This window comes from Anomaloglossus baeobatrachus, chromosome 3 (genome assembly GCF_048569485.1).
Source record: "Anomaloglossus baeobatrachus isolate aAnoBae1 chromosome 3, aAnoBae1.hap1, whole genome shotgun sequence".
Lineage (NCBI taxonomy): Eukaryota > Metazoa > Chordata > Amphibia > Anura > Aromobatidae > Anomaloglossus > Anomaloglossus baeobatrachus.
This window is the reverse complement of record NC_134355.1, coordinates 27,404,943-27,419,772: the sequence shown is the minus strand read 5'-3', so window position 1 is coordinate 27,419,772 and position 14,830 is coordinate 27,404,943. Positions and strand designations below refer to the sequence as shown.

General features: G+C 52.6%; 1 protein-coding gene across 2 annotated transcripts in view; it reads left to right on the top strand.

Annotated features, from left to right (window-relative positions):
* Window positions 1–14,830, top strand: part of LBR (lamin B receptor) — a 183,249-nt gene extending 168,419 nt beyond the window's left edge. For both annotated transcript variants that reach the window (XM_075339083.1, XM_075339084.1), the window contains exons 13-14: window positions 7,456–7,578; window positions 13,969–14,830. In XM_075339083.1, coding sequence (XP_075195198.1) covers window positions 7,456–7,578; window positions 13,969–14,129 — 284 coding nt within the window. In that variant the 3' untranslated portion in view covers window positions 14,130–14,830. The remainder of the gene's footprint in view (window positions 1–7,455; window positions 7,579–13,968) is intronic.

Here is a 14,830-nt window from a genome sequence, read left to right as displayed (position 1 = left end):
GATGGTGGCAGCAATGGAGGCAGTTCCTTTTGCGCAGTTTCATCTGCGTCCACTTCAATGGGACATTCTCCGCAAGTGGGACAGGAAGTCGACGTCCCTCGACAGGAACGTCTCCCTTTCTCAGGCAGCCAAAGCCTCCCTTCGGTGGTGGCTTCTTCCCACTTCATTGTCGAAGGGGAAATCCTTCCTACCCCCATCCTGGGCGGTGGTCACGACGGACGCGAGTCTGTCAGGGTGGGGAGCGGTCTTTCTCCACCACAGGGCCCAGGGTACCTGGACTCAGCCAGAGTCCTCCCTTCAGATCAATGTTCTGGAGATAAGGGCAGTGTATCTTGCCCTAAAGGCGTTCCAGCCGTGGCTGGAAGGCAAACAGATCCGAATTCAGTCGGACAACTCCACAGCGGTGGCATACATCAACCACCAAGGAGGAACACGCAGTCGGCAAGCCTTCCAGGAAGTCCGGCGGATTCTGCTGTGGGTGGAAGCCACAGCATCCACCATATCCGCAGTTCACATCCCGGGCGTAGAAAACTGGGAAGCAGACTTTCTCAGTCGCCAGGGCATGGACGCAGGGGAATGGTCCCTTCACCCGGACGTGTTTCAAGAGATCTGTTGCCGCTGGGGGATGCCGGACGTCGACCTAATGGCGTCCCGGCACAACAACAAGGTCCCGGCATTCATGGCACGGTCTCAAGATCACAGAGCTCTGGCGGCAGACGCATTAGTTCAGGATTGGTCGCAGTTTCAACTGCCTTATGTGTTTCCTCCTCTGGCACTGTTGCCCAGAGTGTTACGCAAGATCAGGTCCGACTGCCGCCGCGCCATCCTCGTCGCTCCAGACTGGCCGAGGAGGTCGTGGTACCCGGATCTGTGGCATCTCACGGTGGGCCAACCGTGGGCACTACCAGACCGACCAGACTTGCTGTCTCAAGGGCCGTTTTTCCATCTGAATTCTGCGGCCCTCAACCTGACTGTGTGGCCATTGAGTCCTGGATCCTAGCGTCTTCAGGGTTATCTCAAGAGGTCATTGCCACTATGAGACAGGCTAGGAAACCAACGTCCGCCAAGATCTACACAGGACGTGGAGGATATTCTTATCCTGGTGCTCTGATCAGGGTTTTACTCCCTGGCCATTTGCCTTGCCCACTTTCCTTCCTTCAATCCGGATTGGAAAAGGGTTTGTCGCTCGGCTCCCTTAAGGGACAAGTCTCAGCGCTCTCTGTGTTTTTTCAGAAGCGCCTAGCCAGACTTCCAAAGGTACGCACGTTCCTGCAGGGGGTTTGTCACATAGTCCCTCCTTACAAGCGTCCGTTAGAACCCTGGGATCTGAACAGGGTGCTGATGGCTCTTCAGAAACCACCCTTCGAGCCAATGAAGGATATTTCTCTTTCACGCCTTTCGCAGAAAGTGGTCTTCCTAGTAGCAGTCACATCACTTCGGAGAGTGTCTGAGCTAGCAGCGCTGTCATGCAAAGCTCCTTTCCTGGTGTTTCACCAGGACAAGGTGGTTCTGCGTCCGGTTCCGGAATTTCTCCCTAAGGTGGTATCCCCCTTTCATCTCAATCAGGATATCTCCTTACCTTCTTTTTGTCCACATCCAGTTCACCAATGTGAAAAGGATTTGCACTTGTTGGATCTGGTGAGAGCACTCAGACTCTACATTTCTCGTACGGCGCCCCTGCGCCGCTCGGATGCACTCTTTGTCCTTGTCGCTGGCCAGCGTAAAGGGTCACAGGCTTCCAAATCAACCCTGGCTCGGTGGATCAAGGAACCAATTCTCGAAGCCTACCGTTCTTCTGGGCTTCCGGTTCCCTCAGGGCTGAAGGCCCATTCTACCAGAGCCGTGGGTGCGTCCTGGGCTTTGCGGCACCAGGCTACGGCTCAGCAGGTGTGTCAGGCGGCTACCTGGTCGAGCCTGCACACTTTCACGAAACACTATCAGGTGCATACCTATGCTTCGGCAGATGCCAGCCTAGGTAGGTGAGTCCTTCAGGCGGCGGTTGCCCACCTGTAGGAAGGGGCCGTTTTACGGCTCTATTACGAGGTATTCTTTTACCCACCCAGGGACTGCTTTTGGACGTCCCAATTGTCTGGGTCTCCCAATGGAGCGACAAAGAAGAAGGGAATTTTGTTTACTTACCGTAAATTCCTTTTCTTCTAGCTCCAATTGGGAGACCCAGCACCCGCCCCTGTTCCCTTCGGGCTGTTGTTCTTTGTGTACACATGTTGTTCATGTTGAATGGTTTTCAGTTTTCCGAACTTCCTTCGGATTGAAGTTACTTTAGACCAATTTATAAGTTTCCTCCTTCCTGCTTTTGCACCAAAACTGAGGAGCCCGTGATGCACGGGGGGGTGTATAGGCAGAAGGGGAGGGGCTTTACACTTTTAAGTGTAATACTTTGTGTGGCCTCCGGAGGCAGAAGCTATACACCCCAATTGTCTGGGTCTCCCAATTGGAGCTAGAAGAAAAGGAATTTACGGTAAGTAAACAAAATTCCCTTCTTTGCAACCTGTACCTCTTGTGCGGCTATGTTACCTGCAGGTTCCACCTACCCTCACTGTGTGCAATGCTCGGCCCCTGTGGCACTCACTCAGCCGGAGCCTCGGGCACTGGTGGGACCCTCGGCTCAGGTAGAACCGCCTGCTTCCACTGTCCAGGTGGCAGGGACAGAGTTTGCAGTTTTGGCTGAGAAACTGAGTCGCTTTCACAATCCATGGCTCAGTCTATGGACAGATGGTCTGCTAAGATACTAGAAGCCTTGCAGTCCAGATCGGTTACACAGGCCCCGGACACTGTGAGTTCATCGCCCCCAGGCCCCTCTCGGTCGGCGCAGCAGAGTGCTCCTAGGGTGACACCTAGGTCCCACGGGGAGGACTCCGACACGGACCGCAGTCCCAGACCGGCTAAGCGGGCTCGCTGGGAACCTTCCCCGACTTCATCACGCTGCTCGGGGTCTCAGCTTGAGGACTCTCTGGAGGATGAAACGGAGGTCGCAGCTCAGGGCTCTGACCCTGACGTTGCTCTCAATCTCGATACACCTGAAGGGGACGCCATAGTAAATGACCTTATAGCGTCCATGAACCAGGTGCTAGATCTTTCTCCCCCAACTCCACCTATAGAGGAGTCGGCTTCGCAGCAGGAGAAACACCAGTTTAGGTTTCCCAAACGTACACGGAGTGCATTTTTCGATCACTCTAACTTCAGAGATGCTGTCCAGAAGCACAGAGCATTTCCGGACAAGCGCTTTACTAAGCGCCTTAATGACACACGTTACTCCTTCCCCCCTGACGTAGTTAAGGGTTGGGCTCAGTGTCCCAAGGTGGATCCTCCAGTCTCTAGACTGGCGGCTAGATCCGTAGTAGCAGTGGCAGATGGTTCATCGCTCAAGGATGCCACTGACAGGCAAATAGAGCTCCTGATGAAATCCATCTATGAAGCCATAGGCGCGTCTTTTGCTCCGGCCTTTGCAGCCGTGTGAGCACTCCAAGCTATCTCAGCTTGTCTGTCTGAGATTAATGCAGTCACACGTACCTCTGCTCCGCAAGTTGTGTCTTTGACTTCTCAGGCGTCGGCCTTTTCGTCCTACGCCATGAACGCCGTCCTGGACTCAGCGAGCCGTACAGCGGTAGCGTCCGCCAATTCGGTGGCAGTCCGCAGGGCCATGTGGCTACGCGAATGGAAGGCAGACTCTGCTTCCAAGAAGTTCTTAACCGGTTTGCCATTTTTTGGCGACCGTTTGTTTAACGAGCAATTGGATGAAATTATTAAACAATCCAAGGGAAAGGACTCGTCCTTACCCCAGTCCAAACCAAACAGACCTCAGCAACGAAAAATTCAATCGAGGTTTCGGTCCTTTCGGCCCTCAGCCAGGTCCCAATCCTCCACGTCCAACAGGTCAGAGAAGGGCCAGAGGAACTCTTCTGCATGGTGGTCTAAGTCACGTCCTCCAAAGACCGCCGGAGGAACCGCCTCCAAGGCGGCCTCCTCATGACTTTCGGACTCCCCAAACCGCATCCTCGGTCGGTGGCAGGCTCTCCCGCTTTTGCGACGCCTGGTGGCCACACATCCAAGACCGATGGGTGAGAGACATTCTGTCTCACGGTTACAGGATAGAGCTCAGCTCTCGTCCTCCGACTCGTTTCTTCAGAACATCTCCGCCCCCCGCTCGGGCCGATACACTTTTTCAGGCGGTGAACACTCTGAAGGCAGAAGGAGTTGTGATCCCCGTTCCCATTCAAGAACGTGGTCGCGGTTTTTACTCCAACTTGTTCGTGGTGCCAAAAAAGGACGGATCATTCCGCCCCGTTCTGGACCTCAAACTGCTCAACAGACACGTGAGAACCAGACGGTTCCGGATGGAATCTCTCCGTTCTGTCATCGCCTCGATGTCCCAAGGAGACTTCCTAGCATCAATCGACATCAGGGATGCTTATCTCCATGTGCCGATTGCACCAGAGCATCAACGCTTCCTGCGTTTCGCCATCGGGGACGAACACCTTCAGTTTGTGGCACTGCCTTTCGGCCTGGCGACAGCCCCACGGGTCTTCACCAAGGTCATGGCATCCGTGGTGGCGGTCCTACACTCTCAGGGCCACTCGGTGATCCCTTACTTAGACTATCTCCTAGTCAAGGCACCCTCCCGGGTGGCATGTCAACACAGCCTGACCATTCCTCTGGAGACTCTCCAGAGGTTCGGGTGGATCATCAATTTCCCAAAGTCAAAATTGACACCGACCCAATCACTGACTTACCTTGGGATGGAGTTTCATACTCTCTCAGCGATAGTGAAGCTTCCGCTGGACAAACAGCGTTCGCTGCAGACAGGGGTGCACTCTCTCCTTCGGGCTCAGTCACACCCCTTGAGGCGCCTCATGCACTTCATAGGGAAGATGGTGGCAGCAATGGAGGCAGTTCCCTTTGCGCAGTTTCATCTGCGTCCACTTCAATGGGACATTCTCCGCAAATGGGACAGGAGGTCGACGTCCCTAGACAGGAACGTCTCTCTCTTTCACTGGCAGCCAAAACCTCTCTTCAGTGGTGGCTTCTTCCCACTTCTTTGTCGAAGGGAAAATCATTCCTGCCCCCATCCTGGGCTGTGGTCACGACGGACGCGAGTCTGTCAGGGTGGGGAGCGGTCTTCCTCCACCACAGGGCTCAGGGAACCTGGACTCCGACAGAGTCCTCCCTTCAGATCAATGTTCTGGAGATAAGGGCAGTGTATCTAGCCCTAAAGGCGTTCCATCGGTGGCTGGAGGGCAGGCAGATCCGCATACAGTCGGACAACGCCACGGCGGTCGCGTACATCAACCACCAGGGCGGCACACGCAGTCGTCAAGCCTTCCAAGAAGTTCGGCGGATTCTGCTGTGGGCGGAAGCCACAGCCTCCACCATCTCCGCAGTTCACATCCCGGGCGTAGAAAACTGGGAAGCAGACTTTCTCAGTCGCCAGGGCATAGACGCAGGGGAATGGTCTCTTCACCCGGACGTGTTTCAAGAGATCTGTTGCCGCTGGGGAACGCCGGACGTCGACCTCATGGCGTCTCGGCACAACAACAAAGTCCCGGCATTCATGGCACGGTCTCAAGATCACAGAGCTCTGGCGGCGGACGCATTAGTTCAGGATTGGTCGCAGTTTCGACTGCCTTATGTATTTCCTCCTCTGGCACTGCTGCCCAGAGTGTTACGCAAGATCAGGTCCGACTGCCGCCGCGCCATCCTTATCGCTCCAGACTGGCCGAGGAGGTCGTGGTACCCGGATCTGTGGCACCTCACGGTGGGTCAACCGTGGGCACTCCCAGACCGACCAGACTTGCTGTCTCAAGGGCCATTTTTCCATCTGAATTCTGCGGCCCTCAACCTGACTGTGTGACCATTGTGTCCTGGCTCCTAGCGTCCTCAGGGTTGTCTCAAGATGTCATTGCCACTATGAGACAAGCCAGGAAACCAACGTCCGCCAAGATCTATCACAGGGCTTGGAGGATCTTCTTATTCTGGTGCTCTGATCGGGGTTTTACCCCCTGGCCGTTTGCCTTACCCACTTTTCTTTCCTTCCTTCAATCCGGAATGGACAAGGGTTTGTCTCTCGGCTCTCTCAAGGGTCAAGTATCGGCGCTTTCCGTGTTTTTTCAAAAGCGTCTAGCCAGGCTTCCGCAGGTCCGCACGTTCCTGCAGGGAGTTTGCCACATAGTCCCACCTTACAAGCGTCCGCTGGAACCCTGGGATCTTAACAGGGTGCTAACGGCTCTTCAGAAACCACCTTTCGAGCTGATGCGGGATGTCTCTCTATCACGCCTTTCGCAGAAGGTGGCCTTCCTAGTGGCAGTCACATCACTTCGGAGAGTGTCTGAGCTAGCAGCGCTGTCATGCAAAGCCCCCTTTCTGGTGTTTCACCAGGATAAGGTGGTTCTGCGTCCGGTCCCGGAATTTCTCCCTAAGGTGGTATCCCCTTTTCATCTCAATCAGGATATCTCCTTACCTTCTTTTGGCCCTCATCCAGTTCACCAATGTGAAAAGGATTTGCACTTGTTAGATCTCGTGAGAGCACTCCGGCTCTACATTTCTCGCACGGCGCCCCTGCGCCGTTCTGATGCGCTCTTTGTCCTTGTCGCTGGCCAGCGTAAGGGGTCGCAGGCTTCCAAGTCAACCTTGGCTCGGTGGATCAAGGAACCGATTCTTGAAGCCTACCGTTCTTCTGGGCTTCCGATTCCTTCAGGGCTGAAAGCCCATTCTACCAGAGCCGTGGGTGCATCCTGGGCATTGCGGCACCAGGCTACGGCTCAGCAGGTGTGTCAGGCGGCTACCTGGTCGAGTCTGCACACTTTCACGAAACACTATCAGGTGCATGCCTATGCTTCGGCAGATGCCAGCCTAGGTAGGCGAGTCCTTCAGGCGGCGGTCGCCCACCTGTAAGAGGGGGCCGTTTTTCGGCTCTTTTTATCGAGGTATTCTTTTACCCACCCAGGGACTGCTTTTGGACGTCCCAATTGTCTGGGTCTCCCAATGGAGCGACAAAGAAGAAGGGAATTTTGTTTACTTACCGTAAATTCCTTTTCTTCTAGCTCCTATTGGGAGACCCAGCACCCGCCCCTGTTCCCTTCGGGCTGTTGTTCTTTTGTGTACACATGTTGTTCATGTTGAATTGTTCTTTTGGTTCATGGTTTCAGTTCTCCGAACATCCTTCGGATTGAATTTACCTTAGACCAATTTATAAGTTTCCTCCTTCCTGCTTTTGCACCAAAACTGATGAGCCCGTGATGCACGGGAGGGTGTATAGGCAGAGGGGAGGGGTTACACTTTTTAAAGTGTAATACTTTGTGTGGCCTCCGGAGGCAGAAGCTATACACCCAATTGTCTGGGTCTCCCAATAGGAGCTAGAAGAAAAGGAATTTACGGTAAGTAAACAAAATTCCCTTCTTTTTTTTTTAGTTGTACTCATTGAGTTTTCTGTCTCTTCAGATCTACAGAGCATCCCGACGTCGTGCGGCTCCCAGCTCCTCGTCTCTGGCTGGTGGGGATTTGTTCGACATCCAAACTACTTGGGTGATATTATTATGGCCTGGGCTTGGTGCTTGCCTTGTGGTAAGTCTGTCGGGGAAGACCGCTAAGGGGTCTTCAGGGTAACTGAGTCTGAGTCCAAATCAAATCTGCGCAGATGTATGTATGAGGAAAAATAACCACACAGAGGTTTCCCATCTATCCGGGAGAAGCTCAACGGTCTTCTAATCCGTATATTATAAAATACACACAGTTATTCAGTTCAACATTGTCCCTATAGTCCATATAGTACGTCATCAGCCTGCTACTGGCTTCCTAATACCAGTTTGAACCAGCTACTGAATACTTATTTGTTAACACGTTGCTGAGCAAGAACGAGGAGTCAACATCCCACATCCCAGCTGGTGTGAACCAACTGATTATGAATTCTCTCAGTATGTTATGAATACCTCTTTGTTCACTGTTCATTTTGGCTTCATTATCTTTAACACCCTGCGGAATACACATCATAGCTTCATATTATGAAGCTTCTATGCGATTGTTATATAGACACACAGATAATTATGCAATGACATCTACACCTTGATTATTTACACACACATATCATCTTATTACATCTGGATAAACTGCCTATAGCCCAGGCCTACCCTCACAAGTCCTAGCATTCTTACAGATGATACACCGCACCTGAAGCCGATTTTATGTATTTGACTTTGCGTCCAAGTAAAGCCCACAATGTAGTGACCGGCTGCAAGTATCGCAGGCACATGAGGCTGTGGGAGATTTGCAGCCAGTCCAGACATCGCTGTCTGCATTCAGTCCTTGTATATCGGACGTGCGAGTCACTTCGAGGATAAATGATGCACAACACTGAACAATTCAGGACTTCTGCTCGTTTATTATTTGTAATTCTAGATTTGTTTCCTTTGTGACGCCGCAGGTTACTTGTTTTTGCTGCCCCTAATAGGCCTGTTTGCTTTGCAGTCATCGTTTTTATATTTAGTCTGCAACGTGAAATGATTTTTAACATGTTTGTTTTCTTTGTCGCTCCATTGGGAGACCCAGACAATTGGGTGTATAGCTACTGCCTCCGGAGGCCACACAAAGTATTACACTTTAAAAAGTGTAACCCCTCCCCTCTGCCTATACACCCTCCCGTGCATCACGGGCCCATCAGTTTTATGCTTTGTGTTGAAGGAGGCACACATTCACGCAAGCTCCACATTTTAGTCAGCAGCAGCTGCTGATTTTAATCGGATGGAAGAAAAGAGGGCCCCCACAGGGCCCCCGGCATGCTCCCTTCTCACCCCACTATTGTCGGCGGTGCTGTTAAGGTTGAGGTACCCATTGCGGGTACAAAGGCTGGAGCCACTTGCCGTTTTCCTTCCCCATCCCTTAGAGGCTCTGGGAGAAGTGGGATCCTAACCGGTCACCATGCACTGGGACCGGGCTCCCTCCGCAGCCCCTGGGGGAATCTGACGGACAGGAGACCGGGTATCATCAGGGACAGGCCCTGCTTCTAAGAGGTACTCTGTGTCCCCTTGGGGACGGCGCATGGAGCGCCTGTGTAACAGACGCTGCAGCGGCTGCTGTGTTTTTGTGACGCCGGGACTACCGCGCCGACCGCGCCTGTTTGCCGGCCGCGTTATTAAATTTAGTCCCCGGCGTCTGCGGCCTAGTACCATATACTCCCGCCCCCGGGCCTGCCAGTCAGGGGTAAGGGCGGGACGCCCGACTGGACGTCGGCAGTGAGGGCTGGAGCATACTTAGGTATCCTCCTCCCCCCCCCTCACTGAGCACTGTGGGGCACCAGATTCCCGCACTTTATTCGTCACGCCCACGGCCCCCTCCTCCTCTGAGAACGCTGGCAGCTATTGTTATAATCACTTCTGCCGGTGGAGGACTTCAGAACGAGCTCTAGAGCTCTGGGAGGCCCAGGCAGGGAATCTGGTGGACACACAACCGATTTGGGCGGTCGGTAAGCCGCACCGGTTACCAGGTGCTGGCCCCCTTGGGTGCCGAAGTGTGTATATATATATATATATATATATATATATATATATACATATATTGTATACATTTTCTCTGTTCGGCCGCATTATTTGCTTTTGGTTATATACCCTCACTGATTACTCTAAGAGGAGACAACAGCATGTCGTCCGCAAAGAGCAAGGGTGCCAAGGCACAGGCTTATTTTGCAACCTGTACCTCTTGTGCGGCTATGTTACCTGCAGGTTCCACCTACCCTCATTGTGTGCAATGCTCGGCCCCTGTGGCACTCACTCAGCCGGAGCCTCAGGCACTGGTGGGACCCTCGGCTCAGGTAGAACCACCGGCTTCCACTGTCCAGGTGGCAGGGACAGAGTTTGCAGTTTTGGCTGAGAAACTCTCTGAGTCACTCTCACAATCCATGGCTCAGTCTATGGACAGATGGTCTGCTAAGATACTAGAAGCCTTGCAGTCCAGACTGGTAACACAGGCCCAGGGCACTGTGAGTTCATCACCCCCAGGCCCCCCTCGGTCGGCGCAGCAAAGTGCTCCTGGGGTGACACCTAGGTCCCACGGTGAGGACTCCGACACGGACCGCAGTCCAAGACCGGCTAAGCGGGCTCACTGGGAACCTTCCCCGACTTCATCACGCTGCTCAGGGTCTCAGCATGAGGACTCTCTGGAGGATGAAGCGGAAGTCGCAGCTCAGGGCTCTGACCCTGACGTTGCTCTCAATCTCGATACACCTGAAGGGGACGCCATAGTAAATGACCTTATAGCGTCCATCAACCAGGTGCTAGATCTTTCTCCCCCAACTCCACCTATAGAGGAGTCGGCTTCGCAGCAGGAGAAACACCAGTTTAGGTTTCCCAAACGTACACGGAGTGCATTTTTCGATCACTCTAACTTCAGAGATGCTGTCCAGAAGCACAGAGCATTTCCGGACAAGCGCTTTACTAAGCGCCTTAATGACACACGTTACCCCTTCCCCCCTGACGTAGTTAAGGGTTGGGCTCCGTGTCCCAAGGTGGATCCTCCAGTCTCTAGACTGGCGGCTAGATCCGTAGTAGCAGTGGCAGATGGTTCATCGCTCAAGGATGCCACTGACAGGCAAATAGAGCTCCTTATGAAATCCATCTATGAAGCCACAGGCGCGTCTTTTGCTCCGGCCTTTGCAGCCGTGTGGGCACTCCAAGCTATCTCAGCTTGTCTGTCTGAGATTAATGCGGTCACACGTACCTCTGCTCCGCAAGTTGTGTCTTTGACTTCTCAGGCGTCGGCCCTCTCGTCCTACGCCATGAACGCCGTCCTGGACTCTGCGAGCCGTACAGCGGTAGCGTCCGCCAATTCGGTGGCAGTCCGCAGGGCTATGTGGCTACGCGAATGGAAGGCAGACTCTGCTTCCAAGAAGTTCTTAACCGGTTTGCCATTTTCTGGCGACCGTTTGTTTGGCGAGCAATTGGATGAAATTATTAAACAATCCAAGGGAAAGGACTCGTCCTTACCCCAGTCCAAACCAAACAGACCTCAGCAACGAAAAATACAATCGAGGTTTCGGTCCTTTCGGCCCTCAGCCAAGTCCCGTTCCTCCACGTCCAACAGGTCAGAGAAGGGCCAGAAGAACTCTTCTGCATGGCGGTCTAAGTCACGTCCTACAAAGACCGCCGGAGGAACCGCCTCCAAGGCGGTTTCCTCATGACTTTCGGCATCACCAAACCGCATCCTCGGTCGGTGGCAGGCTCTCCCGCTTTTGCGACGCCTGGGGGCCACATGTCCAAGACCGATGGGTGAGAGACCTGCTGTCTCACGGTTACAGGATAGAGCTCAGTCCTCGTCCTCCGACTCGTTTCTTCAGAACATCTCCGCCCCCCGAGCGAGCCGATGCATTTTTTCAGGCGGTGAACACTCTGAAGGCAGAAGGAGTTGTGATCCCCGTTCCCCTTCAAGAACGTGGTCGCGGTTTTTACTCCAACTTGTTCGTGGTGCCAGAAAAGGACGGATCAGTCCGTCCCGTTCTGGACCTCAAACTGCTCAACAGACACGTGAGAACCAGACGGTTCCGGATGGAATCTCTCCGCTCTGTCATCGTCCCGATGTCCCAAGGAGGCTTCATAGCATCAATCGACATCAGGAATGCTTATCTCCATGTGCTGATTGCACCAGAGCATCAACACTTCATGCGTTTCGCCATCTGGGACGAACACCTTCAGTTCGTGGCACTGCCTTTCGGCCTGGCGACAGCCCCACGGGTCTTCACCAAGGTCACGGCATCAGTGGTGGCGGTCCTACACTCTCAGGACCACTCGGTGATCTCTTACTTAGACGATCTCCTAGTCAAGGCACCCTCCCGGGTGGCATGTCAACACAGCCTGGCCATTGTTCTGGAGACTCTCCAGAGGTTCGGGTGGATCATCAATTTCCCAAAGTCAAAATTGACACCGACCCAATCACTGACTTACCTCGGGATGCAGTTTCATACTCTCTCAGCGATAGTGAAGCTTCCGCTGGACAAACAGCGTTCGCTGCAGACAGGGGTGCACTCTCTCATTCGGGCCCAGTCACACCCCTTGAGGCGTCTCATGCACTTCCTAGGGAAGATGGGGCAGTTCCCTTTGCGCAGTCTCATCTGCGTCCACTTCAATGGGACATTCTCCGCAAATGGGACAGGAGGTCGACGTCCCTCGACAGGAACGTCTCTCTCTTTCACTGGCAGCCAAAACCTCTCTTCAGTGGTGGCTTCTTCCCACTTCTTTGTCGAAGGGAAAATCCGTCCTGTTACCATCCTGGGCGGTGGTCACGACGGGCGCGAGTCTGTCAGGGTGGGGAGCGGTCTTCCCCCACCACAGGGCTCAGAGAACCTGGACTCCGACAGAGTCCTCCCTTCAGATCAATGTTCTGGAGATGAGGGCAGTGTATCTAGCCCTAAAGGCGTTCCAGAAGCGGCTGGAGGGCAGACAGATCCGAATACAGTCGGACAACGCCACAGCGGTCGCGTACATCAACCACCAGCACAGAGCGCTGGCGGCGGACGCATTAGTTCAGGACTGGTCGCAGTTTCGACTGCCTTATGTATTCCTCCTCTGGCACTGCGGCCCAGAGTGTTACGCAAGATCAGGTCCGTCTGCCGCCGCGCCATCCTCGTCGCTCCGGACTGGCCGAGCAGGTCGTGGTACCCGGATCTGTGGCACTTCACGGTGGGTCAACCGTGGGCACTCCCAGACCGACCAGACTTGCTGTCTCAAGGGCCATTTTTCCATCTGAATTCTGCGGCCCTCAACCTGACTGTGCGGCCATTGAGTCCTGGCTCTTAGCGTCCTCAGGGTTATCTCTATCACACCTTTCGCAGAAGGGGTTTTTCCTTGTGGCAGTCACATCACTCCGGAGAGTGTCTGAGCTAGCAGCACTGTCATGCAAAGCCCCCTTCCTGGTGTTTCACCAGGATAAGGTGGCTCTGCGTCCGGTCCCGGAATTTCCACTAAGGTGGTATCCCCTTTTCATCTCAATCAGGATATCTCCTTACCTTCTTTTGGCCCTCATCCAGTTCACCAATGTGAAAAGGATTTGCACTTGTTAGATCTGGTGAGAGCACTCCGGCTCTACATTTCGCGCACGGCGCCCCTGCACCGTTCTGATGCGCTTTTTGTCCTTGTCGCTGGCCAGCGTAAGAGGTCGCAGGCTTCCAAGTCAACCTTGGCTCGGTGGATCAAGGGACTGATTCTTGAAGCCTACCGTTCTTCTGGGCTTCCGGTTCCCTCAGGGCTGAAGGCCCATTCTATCAGAGCCGTAGGTGCATCCTGGGCATTGCGGCACCAGGCTACGGCTCAGCAGGTGTGTCAGGCAGCTACCTGGTTGAGTCTGCACATTTTCACGAAACACTATCAGGTGCATGCCTATGCTGCGGCAGATGCCAGCCTAGGTAGGCGAGTCCTTCAGGCGGCGGTTGCCCACCTGTAAGAGGGGGCCGTTTTTCGGCTCTTTTTATCGAGGTATTCTTTTACCCACCCAGGGACTGCTCTTGGACGTCCCAATTGTCTGGGTCTCCCAATGGAGCGACAAAGAAGAAGGGAATTTTGTTTACTTACCGTAAATTCCTTTTCTTCTAGCTCCTATTGGGAGACCCAGCACCCGCCCCTGTTCCCTTCGGGCTGGTTGTTCTTTTGTGTACACATGTTGTTCATGTTGAATTGTTCCTTTGGTTCATGGTTTCAGTTCTCCGAACATCCTTCGGATTGAATTTACCTTAGACCAATTTATAAGTTTCCTCCTTCCTGCTTTGGCACCAAAACTGAGGAGCCCGTGATGCACGGGAGGGTGTATAGGCAGAGGGGAGGGGTTACACTTTTAAGTGTAATACTTTGTGTGGCCTCCGGAGGCAGTAGCTATACACCCAATTGTCTGGGTCTCCCAATAGGAGCTAGAAGAAAAGGAATTTACGGTAAGTAAACAAAATTCCCTTCTTTTTTTTTGTTTTTTTTTTTTTTATAGGTTTCAATGACGTTTTGCCCTATTTCTATGGATTCTTTCTGACTGGCCTTCTCATCCACCGAGCGAGCCGAGTGGAGAACCTGTGCAGACTAAAATACGGCCGCGATTGGGACAAGTACTGCCATCTAGTGCCGTATCGTATCCTCCCATATGTTTACTAGAAAGTCAATTGTTTATTATAAGTATATATGTACATTGCTATTTTTATTGCTGAAGCCATTTTGTAAATGTTTTATCGTTTGTATATGATGTTTTTTACAGTAAGTTTTTATGTTTTGTTTTTAATGCTCATTTAAGTGTGAGGTTTTACAATTGTTTCTTTGTTGCTTGTACATTTGCTTTTGTGTCATAACTTGTTCTCCGTAAGGAAAGCCTTGATTCTCCCAAGACCTGTATTTGTTGCAAACCAAGATCTAGGTGGTATATTGACTCCCAGGGGTCAATAATATCTCATATAATGCCAGTATCTTGTGTGTGTATCTAGTATAGATCGTACAAGAATTGTGTTTAAAGGGGTTGTACTCTTTCAGTTAAATTTCATCCCCAAGTTCAGTTTGCTAGAAAGAAAAACCCAATAAACTCCTGATCTCTGCAGAATAGGACACACTTTTTAATGGGGCTGTCCTTGACTGCTGATGGATATATATGGATAGATATACTTCAATTCTAATGCATCACTCACCTTCCCCAGGCCTACCACTTGCAAGTCTTTGCCATTACGCCTGGATCAGGAGCATATACATACATACATACATACATACATACATACATACATACATACATACACACACACACACACACACACACACACACACACACACACACACACACACACACACACATACACACACAAACACACAAA